Source organism: Sander vitreus, chromosome 8 (genome assembly GCF_031162955.1).
Source record: "Sander vitreus isolate 19-12246 chromosome 8, sanVit1, whole genome shotgun sequence".
NCBI classification, from domain to species: domain Eukaryota; kingdom Metazoa; phylum Chordata; class Actinopteri; order Perciformes; family Percidae; genus Sander; species Sander vitreus.
In genome coordinates this window covers 8,475,202-8,503,141 of record NC_135862.1, presented here as the reverse complement: position 1 = coordinate 8,503,141, position 27,940 = coordinate 8,475,202, and the positions used below count along the sequence as shown (strand labels likewise).

Below are 27,940 nucleotides of genomic sequence, written 5' to 3'. Positions count from 1 at the left end.
TGATCCAGTGAACTCCAATTAGTTTTAGTGCTGATGTTTATGTGGGGGCTTTTACCTTTTACTAGATATTATTACTTCATAAGGTATTCAAATAAACGTTAAAAGGTATGCATAAACATGTTATAATGAAGATACGACAAAAGACTGAAACAGTAATTCTATTCAGTTCTATTCAATACCTCATAATACTGATATTGTATCATCAGCTAAAATATGTCACCTCCCTCCGTTTTGTAATAAGGCATCAAACCTGCGGTTACATATATTAGTAAGTCATTAAGACATGATTATTAGCCAGATGAAGTCTGAAGTCTTCTACTAGTAAGCATAGAAACCGTCAATAGAAGGAGTGTATCCATGATTTCTGAATTAAAACACAAAGTAAGGTGACAGAGGATATACATCAACCAATTCTATCTTTTACTTAATAGTGTGTATTGATCTTGCATTCACCAGGTGGAGACACATAATTGAAAATATTCGTCATCAGTTGTTGCAAAATGTGTTTAATACTTTGATACAATCTCTCATTTTTGTCCACTTTCTGTTAACAGTGACTAAGCAAAATAGAATTTCTTTCACCAAATGAGAAAAGGCAAAGCATACAGTAACTATACTATGAAATACATTCTAATTGTAAAAGTGTACAAGTAAAACATTTTTAATAAATATGTCCCCTATAATATTATGGTTTTAGACTGGGCCTGCGGTAGTACAGGAGGATTGTTGTATGACAAAGTAGTGAGTAGTGATACAGTATGATATTAGTGTCACTTGAGGTTAGTAATACTGTTGTGGCATCAGTCTCAGGACATTTTGAACTCTACAACGCTTCCTGCCCAGGAACCTTCCCTGCAGCTTAAACAGAGTCAGGGAGGCAAGATGCTGCCGCAACATCTGGTAAAAGGTTATGCATGTTTGTGCCTCAGGTTCATCAGATACTAGTCCAAATGTTTTTTCCTTTAATTTCACTAATCTCCGTCCTTCCCTGATTCATGTTGTTGTCCTCAAGCAATCTTTCTCTTTCCTCCTTCCTGACAGGAATTCGATCCTGGGACGTGGACCTCAAGTGCTGCAACCTTGATCAGCAGCTGCAGCTGTTTATAACTCGTCACTCTGCCCACTTCTCCTCCGAGGTCAGAGGTCAGTGTGATATGGGGCTCTGGGGAATGGATCAATGATGACTACAATTAGGAGCGCTTATTCTGAGAAATGCATTTGATACATGGAGCAGATGGAGCAGATTTTGGATGAAATAAACACTAAGAAAGCGCCATTCAGCAAGAAATTAATGTAAATATACAGCTGTCTTATTAGCTGAATTAAAAGATAGAGGCTGCAACACATTAGTGTTCTGTTCTCTTACCTGAGATGTTGTAGATCGATGCATATGCTTCTCCTGCTGCAAGAAGGGATGAATTGCAAATGATCAGCAACTGATGAAGCTGCTCTTACTTTACAAGAGATCCTCTCTTGTCCCTTTTAGTATTTTTTGGCTGCCATTTGGAGCTGCAAAAAAAATCCTAATGTAGAGAGATGAAGCCCTGGAAACTTTAACATACAGTACAGGTACTTTTAACCTGAAGATATGGTAGATATACTGATATTATATCAATACTGGTGTATCAATATATAACGATATTGTGACATGAGACCAGATATTATCTGTATTAACTGTCCTATATGCTGATCTACAGTTTAGTGATCTTATTTATAGTATTATGCGTATACCGTCTCTACCTGCCTGACTGTTATATTCACTTCATTCATTTGTTTATTTTGACATTGGCAGTGCATTGATAATAATAACTGTATCAATTTGCTGAAAAAAAGCAGACTCATTGCAGATTGGGCTTATTAAAAAAGGTTATAAAACAAATCCTGACTTGAGATTAAAATACTAATGGAACAAACAAAATATTTGGTACAAATTAAATATTTCTTAAAATTGTATAATAAATAAAGTTATGGCTAGAATCAGAATGATCTATTAAGCATATGTGACTAGTTCATTGCTTTTTCAAATTGCATTAAAATACACAAATATAGATATAGAAAAAACAAGAACATTAACAAATTATTATTTTTTATTAAAACGTTATGCTAGCCGTTTTCTTTTTATTGTAGGATGATTGACAGCAGTGAGTTGCATTTAGTTCAGACATGTAATCCATCTGCATTGCATTAAAGCTGAACTGTGGGGATAATCACCAGGGTGACTGTTCTGTGTGTGTGTGTGTGTGTGTGTGTGTGTGTGTGTGTGTGTGTGTGTGTGTGTGTGTGTGTGTGTATACCTGCCTCTTTTGTGATGCAATGATTTAGGGCTCAGAGCCCAGGTTGAAAGTACAAAAGATGCTGAATAGGGAATTATTTCAATCTTCTAGGTAAGGGCCTGATGGGATCTAACACACACACATACACACGCACACACACACACACACACACACACACACACACACACACACACAATCACATATACACAAATACGAGGAAACGGTCAACCCCAGGAGAGAATATTAGTGCGCTATTGGCAAGTGCTAAGTAGCAGCAGGAGTCAGCAGAAAATGACACAGCATTTTTCAACACAGTTGTTAAAACAGAGCAAATACCTTGGGAAGAAACAGAGGAATTCCTGTAAAACATTAAACATTAGTATCCGTTGTCCATCTGTCAACCAGTCTGTCCTTCTGGGTTACTTTTCTAAAGAGACACGGCTCCACTCCTGTGAACCAAAGTGAGTCACCTCCATTCGTGCTTACTGATACAACTGCTGATGAAACATCCAGATATTTTAGTGATTCATTCCCTCAGGTCTGCTCCATCTGTTACACATGAGAACAACAACATTTCATCTTTGAACCCAGGATGATGCGAATATATCTTTTTTATATAGATTTTTTTATTGATTTTTTTTACCTCAGGGGACAATAACATGTTTTGATAGATAATCATTTTTTATGTTAAAAATATCTTGGTTGACTGGATTCATATTGCTTTGAGAGAAACTGTATTGATTTCTGAATGGTATATTGGATTTCTAAGGCACTGTCCTGTAATGTAAAATAGCATGGTGGCATAGTGGTCAGGCAGGACGTCCTGTAAGTGTCTTTGTTTCATTGTCCGATGACCTTAAGCATCCTCCCTGCGGACGTGATGCCGAATCCCTGCAGGTCTGGCTGAAGCTGGTGTTTCTGTGGAGGTTGGTTGTCAAAAGCTAGTGTTGCCTTTGGAGATAAACAAGCAATATTTCACAAAAACTAGCATGTATTGAGTCTTGTCACTGCCCTTTATAGTGTAGACTTATTCACAGTAGTAGTAGTAGTAGTAGTAATAGTATCACATCCTTTTCACTAGATGTTTAATGCTGCATTCAGAGTGACATCTGTGTTTCTGGATTTTCTGTTGACAGTGCTGTGGATATTGAACTTTCAGCAATAATGGTGTTTGTTGTTAATGCAGCAACATCATATCTTTTTTTTCATTTATTCCTAGGGCTGGGCGGTATGTCCAAAATCTTCTATCCCGAAATAAATTGATAACGTTTTATATCATGACATAGCATTTTCTCTGGTAATTCAATAAATAAATAGTCTATATGTAATAACCACATGGTAAACAGTGTCAAGGGAAATTGTAAAGAAAAGTATGGCGGTTTGAAGCAACTATAAACACTTTTGATTTCCGAGCTCAATGGTGTTTTAAGCCCCCACCGTCGACTTCAAGGCACCTAACCCTAACCCTAGTGCCTTCCATGCAGCGCTGCCTGGAAGACGACGTTGGGGGCTTAAAACACCAAACATTGATTTCCGACGTGGTCAGACAACATGTCGTACTGATTCAGTTCAGATTCAGTACTGTAAGTAGAGAAGAGCCACAAAGTCAGCAAACTGACCTAGTAATGTGAGATGCGCAGCCATTTCTATCTAAAGTGTGCTTAACATTTGCCACCGAAAGCTACTGGTCACACTAGACCAAGAAAAGCTGTAGTGGCAAAACCTCTGCATAAAATGTGAATTTAAAAAGAAATGTAAAAATGTCCTTAGAGGGTTAATTAAACGTTTTATTTGTAGGCGGAAAATATGTTATTTCTTCTTTCAAAAGTTGTAATGGGGTATTTTATAAAATGCTTATATTGTTGCTCAAAATGGATGTAAAACATTATAGAGCAAAACATGTGTCTTTCTCCACACTTACGGTAACACGTTGTACTGGAGCACCATCAGTATTCAACATGCATGCATACAGTACGTGATGTTGAAAAGTAACAGTGTGCTTTCCCAAACTGATAAGGGAGATCATTGAAAATGCCTCATCCCTTTTCAAGACTGACGTGGCTGAGGCCGGAGGACCAAGGATGGAGGCTGGGAGTATTGATTACACCCCCACTTTTTTTTCAGTACAGCACACAAGACAGATCAATAGCACTTCAATGGAGAGCAATCCAATGGATGCAGTGCATAAATAGATAAGGGGATCACATTGCTTTGGGTTAGCGGAAAAAATTCCATTGTGGGAAAATGGTGGCAACAATCCTCCTCCTCCACTCAGCTGATTTTGGACATGAGGTTATAAGGTGAGGGAGGGCTGATCGGTTCACTGATAAAGTCAGGGAAGGTCCGGCTCAATAGTGTATTGATTATTCTTTCTCAACTAGCTGAGGTGCTCTTTGGCAAAGTTTCAGTGCTAAAATGATACCGGGCTCATGTTGTATGATGGAAATTACAGATAGATAGATTTGCTAAACCTTTTCTGACCGAATGAATATTTTCAGTATTGTGAGTAACTAGTTATGACTGACATCTCAAATTCAGCTTTACAGATTTACAAACATTTAATTTACCCTTGAAAGAACGTTCAGATGTAAAATTCTAAAATACATCCACTTTGGAGGAGAACATAACCATTTATTTTTACAAGTATCTCAGTCACAGAGAGATTAAATCTGCATTATTTGTCTGGTTATTTTTCATATACCCAACCAAGGCCCTCAGCTGCCTACTACTATTTTTTGCTTGACAAATTACTTTCAGTTTTGTGTTGCCGTCTGTGTCAAGGTCATTTTGTGTTGGATTTCTCATTTTGCAGCAAAACTCTTTGATAACTCTTTGACAGCTTGACCTTGATATCTTTCGATGCACATAACTACTTTCAACTCAAGAATGTACTGTTTTCTCCAAGGGGCAGTTGTTGGTTATTTGAAGGGGAAGCTACGGTTCATGGAGGTGTTTAGGGATGTGTGGTTTTTAAATTTATAATTTTAGTCCAGGGCTCTGTCCTTGGGTTATTGTTTAAAATGAGATTTGCAGTCACACCGTGTCAATGCTACCTATCATCACTTGCAAACTAACAACAGCAGTTTAGTCTCAATTTGTCAGGGCATTATTAAATGGGCAGAATACAAAATTTCTAAGTTAGCGTTATAATTCAAAATTACACAAGGGGCTATTCAAACCTAGCTAGAATAGTTTAATTATAGCTTCAAATTTCACAGTACAATGGTTTTTAATAACAAATGTCAGGGCCCTCTGCACTTGCACAGAATAAGAAATAGGTTTTCTTTTCATGATGTAGCAGCAAAGCACAAGTTCACATCACAACAGTACTGTAATACTGATACACTGAAAGTCATCTATGGGATTTACTGGTTTTGACCAAACATTACAAAAATAGATTAGATAACTGCTGGATCCAAAATACTACAGTTGTTTGTCCACAGCTTTGTTTGAATGCCAAATAAATCCATTTACCTACTGTAGTGTTTTTATTATTTATTATTTGATAGGACGTAGTTGACCTTAAAACCAACTTACTTACTAACATCCTTTGTAACATTTGTTTAAATGTAGATTGAATCCAGACGACAATATTTGGCCATAGTAAAACACCTGAAAATAAATAAAGAAGATACAGTCAAGGAAACCTCTTTATACTGTAGATTGTCTTCATTGATCTAAGATCTGAAATTCTCCTTCAGGGTTTTCATGCTGATAATTATCTATTGAATGGGTTCATTCAGTAGGAGAGTGATAACACTGCTGTTCAGTACAACAGCCTCACAGTCAGAAACACGATCACCCTTTTCCCTTTTTAAAAAGCTGATCAAGTGCAAATCAAAATGTCAATATGAGGCTTTATTTGATGATATGAATGTTGATTTAAAGAGTAAAAACATAATTTATAATATGCTTCAAGTTTAAGTATGTTATAAACATCTGTTTTTATAGTTACAGGAGGATTCACTTTTACATGAACATTCCTCCATAACAAATATTACAAAGCGGCCCCTAGTGTTGAAATTATGTAATACAGTGATGACTTTATATTTCTGGACAGGGACTGTCTCACTTGCAAAGAAACGTATATACAGCTGAATAATCTACTGATACTTAAGAGCCCTACACACACACACACACACACACACACACACACACACACACACACACACACACACACACACACACACACACACACACACACACACAGGCTGCCTACACAAATACCTGGCGAGGACCTGGGGAGATAGGCCATGGATTAGTGTCAGCGATTTACTCTGATTAACCCTCCCACACTGAAATCACAAAGGTGTGTGTGTCCATTTGCAGTGTGTGTGTGTAGCTATGACTGGAAATTACGTGTGTGCATGCTGTGTTTTGTGGAGTTTGTGTGAGTGCTGATTTCTGAGTATCAGAGTCCTCACTTGGTTTCTCTAAGTCATTGGAAATCTCTTCTCCCTGCTGTGGTCCTTACACCAATGATTGCCAGACATTTCCAGGAAATCATTATTTATTCATTTATTCCATTTCCCATAAAGCTTTATTGTATACTCTAATAGTGAAACTGCAGGTTTTTGAACAATCAGTGTAGTTCACAAGTTCAAAACATATTAAAGGTAGATTTGTCTTATTTAAATGGCAGCCTACGGGAATTATACTTAACATCCATTGAAAGCCTTAAAAAAAAAAGAGCGGGTCTCATAATGATGCATGACACACAGAGTCTAATACACTCAGTTGTCAGTTTGTGAGGTACACCTAGCTTAAACTGATGGCAAATGAGATGTGATGATTTGACTTGGTCATTTTGGAGGATGTAGTTTATGATGCTGTTGAATTGTGTTGCGTTATACTGAGAGGCGTTTCATCATTTATCCGCAAGGATACTAATAGAATCATATCTGTGACACTTTTTAGAAAACGGGGTTGGTAAGGACTGCACATTTAGATTAGCACTAACAATATACAGTGTATAGTGGTTGCACATGCCACTACTAGCCTGAGTCAGTGCAGGTACTTCTCTAAGATGTTTATGAAACGTATTGAACAAAGCACTGAGAATGCTAATTAGGACTACAGCGGCAGTTGGTTTATGGGAAACAGGCTTTAACGTCCCAGAGGTCCAGAGATCCTTTGAAGTGAGATGTGAAACATCACGTGTTTCTTTTCTCTCTTTTATTCTCTCTCTGTCTCTCTCTCTCTCTCTCTCTCTCTCTCTCTCTCTCTCTCTCTCTCTCTCTCTCTCTCTCTCTCTCTGTCTCTCTCGCTCGGGCTCTCTCTCTCTCTCTCTGGCTCTCTCTCTCTCTCTCTCTCTCTCTGGCTCTCTCTCTCTCTCTCTCTCTCTCTCTCTCTCGCTCTCTCTCTCTCTCTCGCTCTCTCTCTCTGTCTCTCTCTCTCTCTCTCTCTCTCTCTCTCTCTCTCTCTCTCTCTCTCTCTCTCTCTCTCTCTCTCTCTCTCTCTGTCTCACTCTCTCTCTCTCTCTCTCTCTCTGGCTCTCTCTCTCTCATTGAGGGAGATGTGGGTGGAGAGAAAGTAAAGTAAGTAAAAGAATCAGTGGGAACAAACTTGATGTAATCATTACGTGTGGATCCTCCTTCACACACACACACACACACACACACACACACACACACACACACACACACACACACACACACACACACACACACACAGGTTGAACTCAGTAAGATGGCTTAGTCAGGCAGGGAGCTCATGAAAGACTATAGACAACCAGTCCTTAATAAGAGGCTTCCAGGACGATCTATAATTCTGCTGCTCATTCATAAGAGCAGTCGTACCGCTAAGATTAGACTTTCTTCTGTAACTTTTATGTGTGAATCAGTGACCTCTGGAAACATAAACTGCACAGGCTCACAATAGAGGGGAATTACTTTTCAAGAAAAGTAATTCCAGGTTGCAGCTCTACCTTCCATAATTAAAAAAAAATCCTTCATTGAATGGACTGTTGGTTGTGTATGTAGGAACTATTCCCATTTTCTTTTCTTCATGAGTTTCCTGCCTGACCCGTGTGTTCATAATTTATGGAAACGCGCACACACACGCGCACACACACAGGGGAGTGTTATCTCCATGGCATTGCCTGACGTACGTAGTAGAGGTGAGAGATGTGGCCTGGGGGCGGCACGGAGTGATTGAAGATTCACGTTTGATAGTGGAGCCAATTTGCTCCTGAGCCTGGGGAAACGTGCTCTTGGTGGCTGTTGCCGTAGCGACCTTTCCACCCCTGCATGGATAGGATGACACTCGAAAGACCCTGAAGGTGTAACTCTGTCGATATATCATGACTGAGGTGAAAGAAGGCCGTGGGTGGTCGAAGGATGGTCAGGGTGCGTGCTGAAAATCTGAAGGAGACGTTTTTTGGTAGGAACAGGATGTTGGATTGGAAATGATGACGCATGAGAAACTGTATCCATTGAGTTCCCAAGCTCAGAAAATACTTCATCATAATTTAACATATTATCTACATGTTTATCTGGTACACCATGAAGTTATTGAAGAGTGTGTAAGGGTAATGCCAGACGAGGTGTCCATTATCAGGAATGAATTGATGACGGCAAGGCCAGAACCATCTGACGCGCAGCAGGAGTTGCCAGTTTATTAGGTACACCTAGCTAAAACTAATGCAGTCTAATACACCAGTCCTGCAATAAATCCTTAATTCATGAAGGTTATAATGTTTAGTTTTTGTTGAAACTGTTTTAGAGAAAGTTTAGAGTTTCTGTTATTTAGCTTACCCCCAAATCAAAATGCTCTGCTATATCAGCTACATTAAATTGATGCTATTTACATATTTTTTTGTGGTTAATGACTCAACAGACCACCCAATCAGATCAGCTTAAAAGCCCTTATTTGAAATGTTAGGCTTTTTACTTTGGATAAAGCTTCATCGTCTGTTATCGCGCAACCTGTGCTAAGTATTAGGATTGAGATTCTAATCATAAACCAAAAACTTGGTCTTTAAAAGTGTAAAGAATGGATGGAAAACTTTCCAACATTCTCAATGCTTGCACACATGCATGGGCCTGAGAGTCCTGTATGTTAGGAAGGAAGTAGAACCTCCTTTGTTCTTCCCATTTAGTCATATCCCCTCTCCCAAATCTTCCCCCTCTACTTGCTGTAATATATGCTTATCTGGAAGTAAATGAAACCCTTCTACATCCCCTGTAAGCTTCTTATTGCTGTTATTTCTTGCACTTCTTTCTCACTTCATCATTTTAGGCTTGAATTAATTAATTTGTACACCTAAGATCTAAGTGATAGATGGCTTTAAATACTTTAAATAAAACCTATTTTATCTCTTTCCTCAGTTCTCATATCCTTTCTGTTTCTGACACTTTTCCTCTAACAGCTCACAGAAGTATTTGCACTTTGGCTCTGAACTTTGAAACATATTTGTTGCTTGTAATGTTGGAGATCTATTTGAATGGGAGAGGGAAAGTCTCATATGAAGGCACTAATAAGGAAATATTCACATGCAGCTGTAATCTTTACTGAAGAAGTGCAGACATCCAAGTCATGATGTTGAGCTGCACGCTCTCATCTACAACTATCCCTAACATCTAACCAACAAATCATTTAGACATCATTTTTTTATTCATTCAGTGATGTCTTTTGCTGACCAGGTCTGTTTTTTAAAGGGAGAACGGGCTGTCCACCCACTATTTTTATTTCTTTGTACAGACAGTAGAATAGCCGTGAGGGAAATGTGTGAGGGGGAGAGACGGGGAAAAATATGATCTGACGGGATTTGAGCTGAGCCCAGTTGTGGTTCCACTCACTGCTTTTGTGGTCAATAAAAAGTTGGGTAAGTTATTATCTCCAATTACCGTACTCACATTACAAGAAACCAGTTATATTAACTATATTTTCATAAAAGTATACATTTGTGCTTTGTTTTTCTTGGATTGACCACCACGTTGATACAGCTTACTTTGATGTATCTTGAAAAACAAAATTGGTCAGATCCAAGACAATCAATCCAAAGAGTGATTGGAAATAATTACCCATAAATGTGACTCCGAGGATATTATGCACTGTTGACCTCATCTGTTTACCTTTTCGTTGAGATCATAAATATTAGATCATTTCCTTTCTGTACGAGGGTTGCACAAGGTAATTAGAAGGGCACTCGGAGAGCGCAGACCCCCGCCAAGTCATGCCCTATTTCACAATGTTAATGCAGTGTGAATTTTTCCAAGTTGGGAACTTATTTTTCCAATTATTCCTACACCACATGATTGTAGCACAAATGCCCTATCTCGCAATGTTAACGAAAGTGAAGAATAATTTGTGTATCCGCCCCGTGATTGGGATTCGCTCAAAAATGTAATGGGTTCTTCCTTGGCCCATGCTACACCCTTCTACCAAGTTTCATGAACATTGGGCCAGTAGGTTTTCTGTAATCCTGCTGACAAATACAGAGAGACAGACAAACAAACAAACAGAAAAACCAAGCTGAGACATAACCTTCTTGGCTGAGTAATAATAGCAAAATCAAGATTAGGACTCATATGACTCGACAAAACCGTGAAATCGGAATGGTTGTTCAGTTTTGATGTGTTATTTAATTTGAACAATTAGCGAATGTCTAATTAATTTTGCTGTAGACACCGAAGGTCTAAAGACCTGATTGTGAAAGTTGGTTTTCTTTATTTTATTAGACTTTTTCTGTAGTTTGAAAATGTTGCAGCACTCTGAATCTGACTTATCTGAATTTGTGGTGTCTTGGGCATTGTTTTATGCATGACACAGTAATGGGAAAATCATTCATTTATACCTGACATTTTTGAAAAACAAAGCTCCAGCTGTTCTCTGTCCTACATGTACAAACACACACCTCACCTGATTTACTCAACTAACCTGTGATGTTTGTCATGTTGTACACATTTCTGAAGCCACACGACGAAGGGGCAGCACTACTTACTACCTTACCTCTCTCATGTTTATGGTACCATTGTTCCTTCCTATTCCCATCCCCAATCACCTCCTGCCTCTAACATATTTCTTCCTGTGTCAATTTATGTGTCTGTCTCCTATATTGGATGGCGAGAAGAAGACATTTTCATCACTGTTAGGCTCGGCTAGATTGCCTTGAAGGAATCGATTGAGCACAGTGGCAGCAGAAGTTATGGTTGGGAAGCTGGGAGCCCTTTTCCCCAGTGCCAGGATATGGTGTCGGCTCCTTATTTCTGCTGCTTTCTGCCTGATGTTTCTGGGCTTCTGAGCTGAGCCTTTTCTTTAACTCCTTGGTCATTAAAAAACATCAACATTAGACTCCTCACTTCTGCACTTTCCATATTGCATGAGATTTCTGTTTTAATTTAGTCCCAAATGGCTTCGTAAACAAAATACGCTAGCGCTGTGGATATTCCAGTTTCATGACAAAAGTCGTTGTTATTCAACTCACAATCTATATTCAGCTCACAAATTTGTTCCACCTCACATTTCAGGGAAATTGTTTTTGAAGAAATGCGGTTCTAGACCATTTCAAATGGGGGCAGATACCAAATACACCCTTCGGTCCCTTATCAATCAATCAATTAATCAATCAATCAATCAATCAACATTTATTTATATAGCGCTTTACAGCAACCAGCAGGTATCCAAAGTGCTTTACATGAAGTAAAAACAATAAAACATAACATACAGTAAAATCAGAAAGGAATAAAACATACATCTAATAGACATCAAGGAGGAACCCAAGGCACTCATCTTCAAGAAAAAATATTTAAAAATGCCTTTAATACTTCTGGCACATTCTCAATAGAATAAGAATAAAAAACAACTTCAACGCGTTGAGAATGTGCCAGACATATTAAAGGCATTTTAAAATATTTTTTCTTGAAGACGAGTGCCTTGGGTTCCTCCTTGATGTCTACTGGATTTGTTCATGCCCCCTACTAAAGAGCACCGGCTACTGTTCATTAACACTAGTTCCAAGAAGCTCTCCAATCTCTTCCGTTCTTCTTAACATACATGTAGTTTGTGATTGTAAAGTTTCACGAGGCTGTGATTACTATGGGGAATTTCTTCATCACACATGAATACAATTGGGCTCATTGAATTCACAAGAGTCTCAGCTTTCCAGTCATACCCAATTTTTGCAATTCCAAGACCGAGGGTCCCCAGTATACAGAGTATTCAAATACACCACTTTAGAATTGGCGAAAATAACACATTTATACTGCATGAGAATAACTGTAAGGTTTTTGCCCAAATGTGCATGGGATTAGCATAAAGTGGACATGTCTGCAAGGGGGAGACTCGTGGTTACCCAATCATAGAACCTATTTTCTTTTTTTTCTTTCTTTTTTTGGGGGGCATTTTTAGGCCTTTATTTTCACAGGACAGATGAAGACATGAAAGGGGAGAGAGAGGGGGAATGACATGCAGCAAAGGGCCGTAGGTCGAACCCGCAGCCGCTGCGTCGAAGAGTAAACCTCTATATATGTGCGCCTGCTCTACCAACTGAGCTAACCCAGCCACCATAGAACCTATTTTCATTCAGATATTTTGAGGTGAGAGGTCAAGAGACCCCTTTGAAAATGGCCATGCCAGTTTTTCCCTTGCCAAAATGTAGCCAAACCTGAAGTGTTATTTAGCTCCCTTTCACGACAAGCTAGCATGACCTGTTTGGTACCAATGGATGCCTTAAGTCTCTTAAGTTTCTTATCTGTTAGTATTATGCAGGCCCAAGTATCGATCAATGACTTGAGAGTAGGGCGTAGGGCATTAAGCTGTTTAAATAGTGTAGAACTGTTCTTTACAAATTAACTTCTTAACCTTCAACGTCTTCAATATCGCACTCACATTTCTCTGTAAGTAGCTTTACATTTAGATGTAACATTTTTATTCCACACTGTGCAACAGAGTCACGTATTCTTTACCTGCTTACTCAAAGGATTCTTTGAATCAATGTGTTGAAGGGCACCTTCTGATCCGTTTTTCTGACCTTCTTTTGTGTAAATTATCTCTGGCAACGATTTAACTACTTTATACATACTAGGCGCCTGGGTAGCTCACCTGGTAGAGCAGGTGCGCATATATAGAGGTTTACTCCTTGATGCAGCGGCCACAGGTTCGACTCTGCCCTGCAGCCCTTTGCTGCATGTCTTTCCCCTCTTTCTCCACTTTTATGTCTTCAGCTGTCCTATAAAAGTAAAGGTCTAAAATGCCCAAAATAAAAATAAAATAGGAAACTGGCAACGTGCAAAAAAAGGAAAGAAATACAACAAAACAAATACATGAGCAAATCACTGGTGTTCATCACTTTATATATTAAAGCAGATGCGGTTCTTGTGCCAGGGGATCTACGGTACCAATAACACAGAAAGAAGTGACATTCATTTTCTAGCACATTATTAAGCTCTGTTAGACCATCCCCTATTCTTACTCATTGATTATATTCATCATCATCATCATCACAGCTGTGTATCATTGGCTCTTACAGCACTCAAGGTGACCACATTTTAATTTTGCTGTGTAACAGTGTCCTGACCCTCAGTGTGACACAGCAGTTCTGTCCTCTCACCTTGTCTCAGCGGGAAGAACTGTGTGTGTGTGTGTGTGTGTGTGTGTGTGTGTGTCTAAACAGACCTGCTGACAACACTCACACATCTTCCTCTTTCTCATACAAGTACAGTAATGCTTATGTGAGAAGTGTATGTTCTTGCTCTTGTGGGTACACACACAAATACACGTAGCGTCAGCTATCGTTAGAAAATGGCATCTGAGAGCCTGTCGGTTTCCATTTCGCTGGCCCTGAGCTGAACCAATGTGGAATGGCTGTTTGCGCTTAGTCGACTCCTTTCTTTCCGCCTCTTTGCACATCGTCTTGTCTTGTGCTTTCTAGTAAAACACTCCCCAGCGCCCGGAGGCAGTGAGTGGGGTGAAGAGTTTAAATTCCCTCAAGTTCATGAGTGCAACTGGCTTTCGTTGGTTAGTGGAACATAAAAATGTAACGTTTGTTTTTTATTATTCATGTCGTCATCAAGTTGTAGCTTTCATTCAGAATCATTTTCACACTAAGAATGCAAATGCTAAAGATAAAGCTAATTGCTAACTTGCATGAGTTCTGAACACTTCAGACAGGTTTGGATCATTTCATTTCAAGTAGGACAGGTTATTTCTAGGTCTACGGTTCCAGAAGTAGAAATCCAGTTCTTTTTCTACATAGGTGACTGACGGTTGGAGCATTTCCAGGGCTTGGATTGACATGAAGTTCTCGTGATTTAATCATCAGTACCAAAACAGAGCATACCTGCCCTAGAAATATCTAGTTTTGTTTGATAAAGTCAAAAATACAAGCTTAGATACATAAAAACATAAGGAGAGACATTTACGACTCCAATATGCATCCAAAGACCGTTCTTAAAGGGTAACTACCATTTTTTTCAACTTATACCCTATGTTTTTTGTGTCTAAGTGACTGATGGGAACAACAATCTTTGACATCGGTCCAGTATTAAGCGAGATCGCTGCAGTCGGCAGTGGCGAAACAAGCTACTATCTAAGTTAATAGGGCAATTGTCCAGCTTGTATTTACCTTCACAAAAGTGCTGTTTGCCACTAACAGGCTCAGATTGATATTCTAAGTGTCTGACAACATTATGGTAAAAATACCTTCAGAGATAGACTTTTTTAAAACCTCTTTGAGACCTTTCTGTTTAACCAGAAACAGCTCTGAAGTCTCTAGTGCTAAACTCACCAGATTCCATTTAAAAAAACAATACTTTTAGCGTGTATAGAGCCAACATATTTTCACATGTAAATTGGTAAACTATATGTTTATTTCAACCAAAACTAGAGTTGTGATGGTTGGAAAAGTGGAAAGAGAACCCAAAACGGCTTTTCATAGTTTTATGTAGCTTCTGTCGACTTTCAATGAAGTGTATTTTAAGATGCTAAAATGACTCTTAGCAAACGCAATTTCACAGATGTTTTTATGTTTAAAAAAAGGATCTTACTCTTTAACAGAAAGGTCAACCTCCTTAGAAACCCTTTCCATAATGTTGTCAGACACTTAGAATATTAATCTGAGCCTGTCAGGGGCAAAACGAGCACTTTTGAAGGTAAATAAAAGCTAGACAATTGCCCTATTAACTTACATTGTAGCTGCAGCGATCTTGCTTACTGGTCACTTAGACACAAAAACATAGAAAAATAGGGTCCAGATAGAAAAAAAGGTAGTTACCCTTTAAAACCAGCGTGTAGTTTGTAGAAACCTGATAAAACATTATGCAGTCCCTTCAGACAAACGCGATTATGCGATTGCATAATTCAATGCATAATCAGCCAAAGTCCGCATATTTATGCGGGGGCTGCATTTTTTCAAATACGTCGCACGTTTGCCGCATTAATTGCCGATTTCCGCGCAAAATATGCGGAGCTTGCATGATTTCATAATCCCCGCATTTTCGTTACAAAAAAGTCACATATATCTTAGCAGAAAGTTGAAAAATGTTGCGTTTACTTCACACAGCCATTTCCCCCTGTTGCCATGGGAACGTTATGAAGTGACGTAATTATGCGACGTGAACATCATTGAAAAGCTGAAAACCCCGCGATGAAGCCATGATGAAACTGCAGTTTTTGCAAGTTCCCGCAATTTCATCGCATGAAATTGCATAAATATCTCGCATATTCCATTTTTTAAGAAAACGTGCCACATAATCAAGGATTTTTGCCCGCAACAATCACAAAAAAACTTTTCTGGAAGGACTGATTCTGTTACTTAAATCACCTCACTTTCAGATTCTGAATTCCGGCAGCTCTAATTTGTGCCTCTGGCTTCTTCTCTATGTCATTGGCAGCTGAGGCTCATGAGTATAGTATTTAGAGCCACTGGCCATGCCAAGCTGACAGAAAAAAACATGATTTTCCTTCTGTGTTTATGTGGAACATTGTGGATATAATAAAACAAAAAATGTAACAAGAATTAACAGTGTGAAACTTGCAGCTCCTCTGAATTTGCAATTGTAAAATAATGAGAGGCCGATGACTGCTAATAAAATGCTAATGCAAGAACTTCAAATTTATTGTGTTCATTATGATTATTAGGCACATTAGAGTCCTTCTCCTTTTAGCCTCATAAACACACTGTGGTAGCAAATATTTCTGCTAGCAAGGCAAGGAAACATCTGAATACAGTGGATTTAAACAGAATCATAATCCGTAGCCCGTGAAGCTCATTTTGCTGTGACATTAACCAGTTTAGGTGACGAGAGTCATTACATTCAAATCTTTGGTGGAGATAAAACTGCTTCACTTGGTGCTGAATGGACCTGAGTGAGGCTACAGCTGTGTGCACACTAATGCTAATCCAACAGTGCATAAAGTGCAGCGTCATCTCCCCTGTAATCTCACCGGCCTAACCCTCACCATGTGGGCAGTGAGAGGTTGTGTGTCTGTTAGGGTTTAATATTTTCGTGTTACCTTCAAATTTAATGTCCCTCCTAAATGAAAATAACCAAGAAGTGGCGATTGCCAGAGTCAATTTTTCACTTGGCACCCAGGACAGCTAATGTGAAACTGGAGTGTGAGGGACGACATCTAAAAGAACTTTTTTAGGGAAAACATGTCTAATAATTGCTCTACTTCAAAAGTGAGAAATGTATGAACTTATTAAATAATGAATAAGTGCTCACTTTGCTGTCTTTGATCTGTGGTGACTGTAGTTTTGGAGTAAGAACACTGAATGCTAGCTTTTGATCCCTGTCATACAGTATATTGTATTGTCCCAGCCACAGCAGAGAGAATGTCACAGTGTTGTCAATAATCCTCTTTGCACCAATGCTAAGTGCAGCAGTGAGGCTGATGCACAGCTTGTGTTGTTGTTGCTCTACGTGTTCAGTGGTTGTTATCTTAGCAACAGGAGGAACTGCCTTCTTAATATGAAACTAAGACATGCAGTGAACAAATCTGAACATGACCAACATTCCCAAACTACTTTCACATTGTTTGAATGCTATACATTTGTCATTAATGCAGGTTGACTTCACCTGACTAGGTAGGCAGAGTGAGACAGAGAGACTGAGACTAAAAGAGACAGACAGAAAGAGAGAGAGGGAGGCATCCTTCCAAAGTGGTTCATTGCGTCATACATTATTGAGGCAGCTGTTGAATTATGCAAAGCTTTGATATTGATCCCAGGGCTTGCCATCACTGCAGTCTGAGGGATAGAGAGAAAGTGAGTGAGAGTGAAGAAGACGGGGGATAAGTAAGGAAAAGATTGGAAACATAGGTAAAAGAGGAAGAGATGTACAGTATACTAGGAAAGGTACTAAGATAGAGATAAGAACGGTGAGATGGAAAGAAAAAAGACATGAAGAAAGAAAGGAGTGAATAATCCATTGAAAACGGAGTAAGAAAGAGATAAAGACACGCTGTGAGCCCCATATGGTGTATAACAACAAGAATAAAAAAGGTGAGCCCCTGTCTCTCAGAAGGAACAGAAGGAGACAGAGATGTTAAAAAAAAAAAAATCATCTTTGGTGCTCCACACATCATAAACGGCTTCCCTGGAGGGCCAAAACATTAAACTTCGGCAGATACTAGCATTGTGTTGCACACAGGAACCTCTATCATATATCAAGCATGAAGTTGATCTCCAAGTGGCCTGGCTTGAATGCTGTTTTTGTTAGTGGGTGAAATGAGGAAAACGAGTGAGAGGTAATCCTGAAGGTAGAAACACAATCTGTCCTAATATGTTTGGCTTTGCATAGTGATTGATCAAATGAACATTTCCAGGTGGGGTAGTCACGCAGAGAAAGAACAGCCTCAGTCTCAAAGTGAGATGTTTTTTCTCTGTCAAAGTGTAAGTCTCCTTTTAAATACTAGGAGCTCACTTGATCTGTTATTTTACTAAAAGCAGAAACCTAGAGAATAAAGTGGAGTTATGTTAACATGGTAAGAAAGTTTAAAGGGAATGCTTATCACTAAAGACAGCCTGCTAGTTAAATAGTATAGCGTAGTTTCTGTTGCCCCCATGAGGAATTCTAAGTTATGACAACAACACTGTCGGCGCATCCACATGACGCAAGCTTTCGGTGATCATGCAACACCCCCACCCCTCCTCGACGCAGTTGCTAGCGTTTATCTCGTCAAATCAAGGAGGACATGGAGGATTAAAAAAACATGATGGACTCTTTAGAAGAGGTAATTATCTTGAAATTGTTGATGTCCTCTTCATCTCCAAAGCTGAACGCTGCTGTTGTCCTTTCTCAGAGGTGACATAAAACACGTCATTCGAGCTTCTGCACGCCAATGTCACCAGACTACACCATTTTGTAAACATAGCCATACTGAGAAATACAGACGGAGTTGTGTGGAGCTGATAGGCTTAATTAGCTTTGTATCAACTCATTTGGCAATGGCTCGAATGTAACGGACGTTCGTTAATATAAAATAGTTGCGCACTATAGCTTTAAGTAAACAATCATGCTTGTAATAGGAAAATAATAGTCATGGTGACAGGTGTGGTCAAAGATTTCCACAATACCATATGTTCCTGTATTAATAAAACACTGGCATTAACAAAAGAAACACAGAGGTCACTGTGTTAAGTTAAGACAAGAAAGGAAGCTTTATTTATTGAAGACTGTGCCTGCTTCGGTTATCTCTCTTAAACCTTGTGTGTGTATTAGCCTTTTTAGCAGGTAGAGATTAACAAATTGGCTAAGCTAGCTGGCTAATATTTGCTTGCTTGTTCGCTAAGTTAGCTAACTTATGAGCTAACGTTACTTCTGCTCCTACCTTAACTCAGCTATTTTCTAATGTTTAGTCTTTTACTCACAAGTAACAGTAATTGTGATAATGTGAGTTAAAGTGGGTTTGGCCAGCAGCAGAAATGTAACGGCAACTAAAATACTAGCTAACATAGCTAGCTAGCAAATGTTACCCAGCTACCCCTCATTAGGTTGTCTTGTCTCTACTATAGAACCCAATCTATGAATCAGCTGGGCCATTATGGTCACAGATATGCTGGCATATATGTCAGCTGATGAGTAACACAATAGCTGTAGAAAAACCCAAATTATGTTTAAGGTCATTTAGAAACAGAGTCTTATTATGTAGTTTGTCTACCAGATAGCACCGACATGTTTATTGTTCTACTGTGAAATGTCCCTTTCTGTACATATGTTGGTCACAAAAACGTTTGTTGATGTTTTAAAATTGAGTATCAATAGATTTATTGTTGTCTCAATATTGGTATTTGCCTAAAAAAAACAGTATCTGTCGTACTTTGGTCTGCTAGCAATGCAAGACACCTCTCACAAATTGAAGGAGCACAGTGATTTAACTGTTGACTATGACTCAGCCTTTAGTCCACCCCACAAACGCTCTGATTGTTTTGGTCGTTCCTCCTACAGCCATTCGTGAGAGGTACACCACACCTATTTGCACCACTCCACAAGATTCAAGGTGTGGGTAGTGGTGATGTGAAACCAGGCTAGCATTACTCTGTCTCTCTCTCTATCCATCTACAGATAGGACTAAGATGCTTTGTTGCCAGGACCAGGCAGAAAAGTCTTTTCCTCTCATTGAAACTGGTTGAGCTGATCAGCTGACAGGTTTTATTCTAGTGACAAGGCAGATAGAGAGTTATATTACTTGTGTGTGTGTGTGTGTGTGTGTGTGTGTGTGTGTGTGTGTGTGTGTGTGTGTGTGTGTGTGTGTGTGTGTGTGTGTGTGTGTGTTCAGGGTATTGTTAAACTGTTAGATGGATGGCAGTTGGTGCAGTGTACTCGTGGCAATGTGGCAAAAAGTCAGCAACACACACAAAGCAAACACATGTACATACATGACAATACACAATGGACAACAACAACACATATTAAGTACTTAACACAAAACATGCAAGAATGATTATATATAATGGCCAAAAGAGCAAACACAATCGCAAAGACACACTCACAATCCTGCTTACTGGAGTGTAAACATTTTCATCATTTACTTTTCTGATTACTTCTAAGCTTTTTTTATTACATACAGTGGTGGAGAAAGGTATAAAAGATTAGAGAATGTGTGAGAGAGAGGGTGGGCTGCTCTTGGTTGTCACATAACGTGACACTAATTCAACAACTAGATACAAACTTATCGGTGTTGTGGGCAGACATTATGCACACAGTGTCAGCATTATGATTAAGCCTGTTTAGGTTAGACTGTTGTTTGTGCATTATATTTTTCTCTTTAACTAGGACGACGACGTATACTCCTTGAACAATGGGCCTTAATTTTAACTGAGGGCCCCTCTACAAGATGGGACCTTAAGATTGTTGTAGTACAAACAAATGTCCCACTAACTACTAACTAAAGTTAATTGCCACATAGTGAACCTGGAGCCTTGGACTTCTGTGGGTCTGGAGCCCTACAGCAATTGCCCACTTTGTTGGTAAATTACTTGCAAGTCATATTATGTATAATATACATAGTACAGTTCAACAAATACTTCAAACAAGTATACTGTATGGGAAAATGTATGTGGACATCTCAGTCAATATACCATTATGGTTTTGGTCTGGGGCTGTTTGGTTTGGCCTAGCCACCTTAATTCCAATTAAGGTAAATCTTAATGTAACAGCATACACAAACTACTCTTTAAACATAGTTGGGAACAGTTTAGTGAAGGAATTTTCCTGTTACAACATTACAGTGTCTCCATGCACAAAGCCAAGTCAGTTAAAGAAATGTTTTTTCACATTTAGATGTGGAAAAACTTGACTGCACAGAGCCCTAACCTCAAACCCATCCAAACACATTTAGGATGAACTGGAACGCCGACAGTGAGTCAGGTCTTATCGCCCAAACATCTGTGGCTGACCTCGCTAATGCTCTTGTGGCTCAATGAGAGCAAATCCCTGCAGATGGGTTTCAAACTCTTGTGGAAAGCCTTCACAGAAGAGAGGAATCTGTTACAGCAGCATAGCATAGCAACAGTAGTTTTAGGGCCTTTATTATTTCAGTTTCTATTACTATTATTGTCATTACACAGCGCACATGTATACATTTGTTTTTACTGTGGGAGAAAGTAGGGGATCATTGGGGCCTCCTAGTTATTTCGGTCATGCTTGTAGTGGTGCTTTTTGTCTCGTTGGGCCCTGTTGCTGTCCCCCTAGCCCTAAATGCCATGACATTTGGTTTTGATAGTCTTGGTCCCCTGATGTTGATTCCTAATGATTTTGGTGCATCCCTGATCTGTCCTGTAGTGCCATCATTAGGACAAAATGTATTGTTTTTTCATTCATTTCATCAAGACAAAATGAACTGTCCCAAGGCTGATTAAATTGTTAAGCATTGGTAGATTGCATTATGTAGCTACCCTTACAGAGTAATGTTAAAGCACTGTACTATAACTTCCTTTGGCCCTCTTTTACAGAAACTAAAATCAAAAAATCACTTTTATATTGTCATGAATAATGTGTCTGGTTAATTCCTTAGTTGTAGGCATAGACTGTATAATATTAATTAATATTATACAGTCTATGGTTGTAGGCTAATCCTAGGTCAGGTGTACCCCTATGTTTCTAGAACAATTTTTTTGTTTGTGGTGTTGCTGCCTAATTTATAAACTGCTGTGATGATTCTCATGGTGTCATTGTAAGCTACGATTGGCTGACAACATATGTTTTTATGAAGCGCTGTGAGATATGGTGCATAACACGCTCACTCACAGACAGACACACATACACAGCACAGAGCTGCTGTCTCTCTCCCTCTGCTTACAAAAGCAGTCCACCCACCCACACCGGCTTGGCAGTGCATGAGTTAGTGCTGGTGCAGTGTGTGAGCCTGGTGCGCCCCTCCCTGGTTGGACCGCACGCCGCTGGTCGGCTGTCTGCAGACGGATGTTGCCGCAGCTCGACGCGCTGCGCTCCGACACCAGGCTGTATTCCTCTTCTAATGTTCCAACTCTCCTCCTCTTTCCTCCTGTCTCCGTCTGACGCGCATACACGCGCGCGGGCACACACACACACACACACACACACACACACACACACACACACCGCCGACGCTCCTCTCCGGCTACTAGACACACAACTCTCCAGTAAAGTGGCTCATCATCCATAACGGTACGTAAACTGTTTCTGAAATATCCCAACTGTATTGTTCTCCTGCCTTTTTGCGCGGAGTTGATTGCGACGGCAGGTTTCTTGAGTGGGATGCTGTGGAGCGAATGGTGCGTATTTTGCCTGTTTTTATTCTCCCAGGTCTGATTTTTCTCTCCTCTCCGCACAGACAAACAACTGCGTGCTAATCGGATTTCGTTCGTCTCAAATCATCTCCGCATCCAACACCCAGGAACGAAACATTGACTTTTATGCGCAGTGTTTATGACAACGCGCAAAAGGAGAGACATCTCTGGAAGTAATTAGGGCATGAGCCAGCATAAACCCGTTAAACTATCAATCTATCAAATCTACTTTGACATAAGAGGAGGCGTGTATGGTTCAGACGGGATTTCAGCAAGTCCTTTCTTTATCCAAAGTAACAGGATTAATGCATGACCATAGAACAGTAGGTGCCTATTTAACCTATGTTTGTGTGAAAATATACTGTATAGAGCCACACATTCAATTATATAGTGAATGAGCTTTTATGGAAAGGAGTGCAGTCTCTACTTTTATCAATTAAATAATTATTAGAAAACCAAAAGATAAAAGTGTTTAAGGGTGATATAGTGGATAGACAGATTGTCCTGTAACTGCAAGGACACAGGTTGAATCCCCTAAAATTAGCCTTTTTCTGCTCAGTCACTTTGAGTCGATATGAATCACAGATATGAGAAATACCTTACATGCAGGTGATGCGGATGAACTCAGTGCCCCCTACAGACAGACATGGAAAAAAACAAAAACCCAGTTCTGCGTTCATGGAGTCATTGCTATGGTTTCCAGCTGGCATGCTGGTAACGTAATGGGATGAAGTCAATCTCTGGCCTGTGTTTTGGTCCAGAGGAGGAAAAATGACCATGCAGGTCCAGACTTGTGCACAAAGAGGGGATAGAGACTGTTTGTGTTTGTGTGTGTGTGTGTGTGTGTGTGTGTGTGTGTGTGTGTGTGTGTGTGTGTGTGTGTGTGTGTGTGTGTGTGTGTGGGTGGGCGAGGGGGTAAATGTTTTGGTTGCGAAACAACCAGCCATCAATTTTACTCTAAAATAGATAGCCTAACTGTGTTATGTGATGATTCATTCATGCCGAGGATGTTGCCATTGCCATTGCGGTTAAACCATCTGTGTGTGTGTGTGTGTGTGTGTGTGTGTGTGTGTGTGTGTGTGTGTGTGTGGGGGGGGCTGTCAGTGAGGTGACGATTGATGCCAAGAAAAGCTGTTATTTTTCAGTATTAGTCAGTATTCATCCTGTGTTATTGAGTAATCGCCATCACTGCTCTAGTTTCCTGTATTGGTTTCTTGGGACTGGATGTTTCCAGTGACTCAGCAAAGGTGGTTTGACCCAGCCTATGTGTGTGTGTGTGTGTGTGTGTGTGTGTGTGTGTGTGTGTGTGTGTGTGTGTGTGTGTGTGTGTGTGTGTGTGTGTGTGTGTGTGTGTGTGTGTGTGTGTGTCCCTGATCTGGTTGACTGTCTGTCTGCTTGCCCGATTATTTCAATCTCAGTAATTATTTGGCAGCATGCTAATCCCAACTTTAATTTTGGGATAAAATTGAGCCTTCAACTTCTATAATTATGTGTTGTAAAAGATTTCCTCTGATGTGCAACTTTGATTTTCGTTGATGCTGCATATCAGTCCGTGACTGTTAATATATAATAAATAGAAACAGTTGTTTTTAAATTTGTATTAGTCATGTAGTCTGACTATCAAGTTTAAATCGGATGACTTGAAAGACGAAGCCAGAGTCCTTTACATTCTGCTTGAGTTAAACTGGGCTAACTTGGCCTTGGCTGGACTGCTTTGTATGTGAATGTTGTGTTTGTCATAGATTTAATGTTACTATTTGTACCAAGGTAGTACATGTCCGCGTTTATTTGAATTGGTGGCAAAACTAGTATTTTAGCGGCTACATCTTTAATACTTCCTAGAGCAGAATCTGGGCCCTGCGTCATTCTGGGAATTTTTAGTTTACCAGGCTAAGTTTAGCCCTACTATCTGGCCTGCCATTGAATCAGCTTTTAGCAGCTCAGCTAACATTGCTGACTCACTTTTTGACATATATATATAAATGTATAAGAAAAAAACCTTAAAATGCCTGGTTAAATTCCCCAGAGCAGTGACTGTGCTTCATAAACATGCACTGCTGAAGTACCACTGAGCATGGCAGCACTGTAATGACAACACTTACAATTAGCCTAGCTGTTTGGCCTGCCAGTGAATCAACAGTTAGTAGTTGCAGTGAGAGTGCAGAGTTGCCTCCCATGAATCAGTCCTCACATCCCACACTGACTACATAAATACAAGGTTTCTACATGAACTATAGGAAGTGCTGTGGACTAAGGAGAAATAAATTGCTGTAGATAACTTGTCAAAAGGAAATGTCTTTAGTTTTCTATTTTCTTCTTCTTTCTCTCTTTTAGATGCTAGCCAGTCATCCACCAGTTGTACTAGTCTTTTATCATAAAACAGAAATTCTATATTCATTAATATATCCTCATGAGTCTTTTTTTATAGTACAAAAGCATAATGGAGTTTTGAAACAGATATAGCCCTGGAGGGAGTGCTGATGCTGCTGGTATGATTTTTAGACTCTCTATAGCTCAAGACATTGACTCATGTTCCAGTTAATGGAGCAGCTGAAGCATAAAGGTGAGGGCATATTTTAAACCACAAGTCAGAAATCTCAATGGAGAAAATAAAATAAATGAATGAGTAGCTGTTATGTTTTATCAACATCTACTGATGAAGTGCCACTGAGTTGAGCATCAAATTCACAACTGCTACATCTGGCCAAATCAAAAGGTTACTGCTGTTTCTGGACAAACGGGTACAAAGAAAATATGACAATACTATTATATTACCTACTGTAGAAGTGCTTTTAAAGCTGCATACCATCCAGGGCTGGGCAATATATCGATAATATATCGATATCAATATATTAGACTAGATATCGTCTTAAATTTTGGATATCATAATATCGTAATATGACACAAGTGTTGTCTTTTCCTGGTTTTAAAGGCTGCATTACAGTAAAGTGATGTAATGTTCTGAATTTACCAGACTGTTTTAGCTTTTCTATTATTTGGCTTTACCCACTTAGTCATTATATCCACGGTAATGATCATTAATTATCACAAATTCCTTTGTGTAAATATTTTGTGAAAGCACCAATTGCTGTTACTCTGTTAATCCTGTTACTATTCCACCAAAATTTGCCTCATCCGACTCAACCACATCAATTCAAATCACTAACTCTTGGCTACTCAAGAAGGTGCTTATTTGTTAAACTGCAAGGATTTGGGATTGTTGATGGAGAGACAATAAACCTCACTCACTCTTAGATTAGCAGCTTAATAGGGCATAGACCTTCTTTAGATTAGTTCATTGATAGAAATACACACACACACACACACACACACACACACACACACACACACACACACACACACACACACACACACACACACAACTCCATCCCATTTAATATATCTTAATTGTTTTAACCACTGACCATTATAAAGCACCCAAAGCTGTTATGAGTCCCTGAGCACCACTTGGCAAAGCCTGAGTTGCAGACCACTCTGTACTTCATTAGGTCGTCTTATTAAAGTATTAGCCGTCTTATGTCACTGAATAAAAGCTTGAATGCGAATGAAACATTAGATGGCTTTGTAATAAGTGGCCAACTTGATAATAAAAATGCAGTTGGAGGGCAGCGCTTGAAATCAGCTTGAACCAGCTTCTCTCGCATTCCAGCTGGACTTTGAGCGATCCTTTTGGGTCAGTGAATTGATGAAAAGACTTGTTGCCTTTTTCTGCATGTAACAAAGTCCAGTGATCAGCTAATGCAGCTTTACGTCACTGCTTTACCACCACTACTTCTACTTCTATCACTGCCAACTTGGTGCGACGTTTCATTTCCCCCCCACACCTGTCTCACAAAGCACATTGTCCAGTTGCCATTATCTGCGCTCCGCAGGCCCAGCAGGGTAGTCAAGTTGTAAGAGAGGCAGACGTCTAGCAGGAAAGTCGTGGCTTTGATGCCACCTTCCATCAACAGCAAGGTTTTTTGGGGGGATGGACACTGACTCCCTTTCTGCTCAGTTCAGATAAGAGCATCAGCTAAATGGCGAAATGTAGTTCAGAGACACCAGGAGTGTGTTGAATTGTAAGATGGACTGGGAGAACATTATAAAGCAGATGCAGGAAACTGGCCTAACTATGCCTCGGCTCATTTCCTTGACAAAAACTTGTCTGCACTGTGTAGACTATGTCCAAAAAAATATTTTTGGCTCATCCAACAAACGCTGGCAAACTAATATACCAGCAAAAAGTTATTTTTAGTTCAGTTATTTTAATTAAGATATACCATACCAGCTGTGCCATTTAAAACATGCCATGTTTTGACGGTATTGGATATATGTTTCCCTTATATGTTTTGTCTGTACGTGCATTCGTCATTTTACACATTTTCAGTGCTGTTATGTGTGTAGAATCAGTTATTGTGATTCATGTAGAGATGAGAATAGATTAGCGGTTTAACTCAAAACTTCAAAGCTCAAGATACATATTTTAGTTGGACATATATTTTTCTACCTTTTTGGTGGCCTCACAGATGCTTTGTGTTGCCAACTTGGCACATGTAAATAGTGCTTAGTTTAATTTAGTAGTACAGTACAACAGTAGCTTGAAAATGACCACACAACTTTATGTAGACGTACGCTAGCAGCTCTATGGATGGCAGTGTCAATGGTCAGTCCACCACTTTTGTAAAGGACTGAAATATCTTAACAGATAGATTGCCATAAAACGTTTTGCAGACATTCATGGTTCCCAGACGATAAATCCTAATGACTTTGGATTAATTAGTCTCGCTTTACCAGACCCTCCTTCAAAGCGCGTTGGAGGAGCGTCTGGCTACTCTACACAGCATTCGGGGATGGGAGGAAAATGTGCTTTGGTTTATTGGCATTTCTTTAAACCAATCACAATCGTCACCGAAGAAAAGCCGCGGTGCTGCTGCAAAATAGGCTTGGAAGGAACTTGTTTAGGTAGAACATGTGTACCTTTAAAAGTTGTTTTAGTCGTGCAACAGAAAACTCAGATTGGACAGACAGTTAGCTGTCTGGATTTACCCTGCAGAGATCTGAGAAAAGGTTAACCATAGTCCTCATAAATCGACCAGAGTTTAAAATGCCAACACAAAGGAAGCCCAAGGCAACAGATATCCGGCCTAAGTGAGTGAAATCTTTTTCCGATTTTCCGGCCGCAACAGAGCAATCTCAGAAGTGGAATGTCAAGGATATAGACTAGGATTCAATGACTTTTCCTCCAGCGCAACCATAACGTTGACATTTGTGGTTTTGAGTGAATAAGATAGATTGCTGTGAAATTTGACACACACATTCAAGTCCCCCACAGGATGAATTGTTATATCTTTGGTGAACCTGTAACCTTTCCATCAGGTCAGATTTTTAATTTGTCCAATACTTTGTTTTTTGACCTGCAAAACTAAGGACATTCCCATTCGCCTCAGTCGTA

At 39.5% G+C, this 27,940-nt stretch overlaps 1 protein-coding gene across 1 annotated transcript in view; it reads left to right on the top strand.

Moving 5' to 3' along the window:
* The window catches only part of map1ab (microtubule-associated protein 1Ab), a 73,295-nt gene that overhangs the window by 6,620 nt on the left and 38,735 nt on the right, over positions 1 to 27,940 (top strand). The window contains exon 2 of the mRNA XM_078256629.1: positions 1,042 to 1,143. Within this exon, the coding sequence (XP_078112755.1) occupies positions 1,042 to 1,143 (102 nt within the window). The remainder of the gene's footprint in view (positions 1 to 1,041; positions 1,144 to 27,940) is intronic.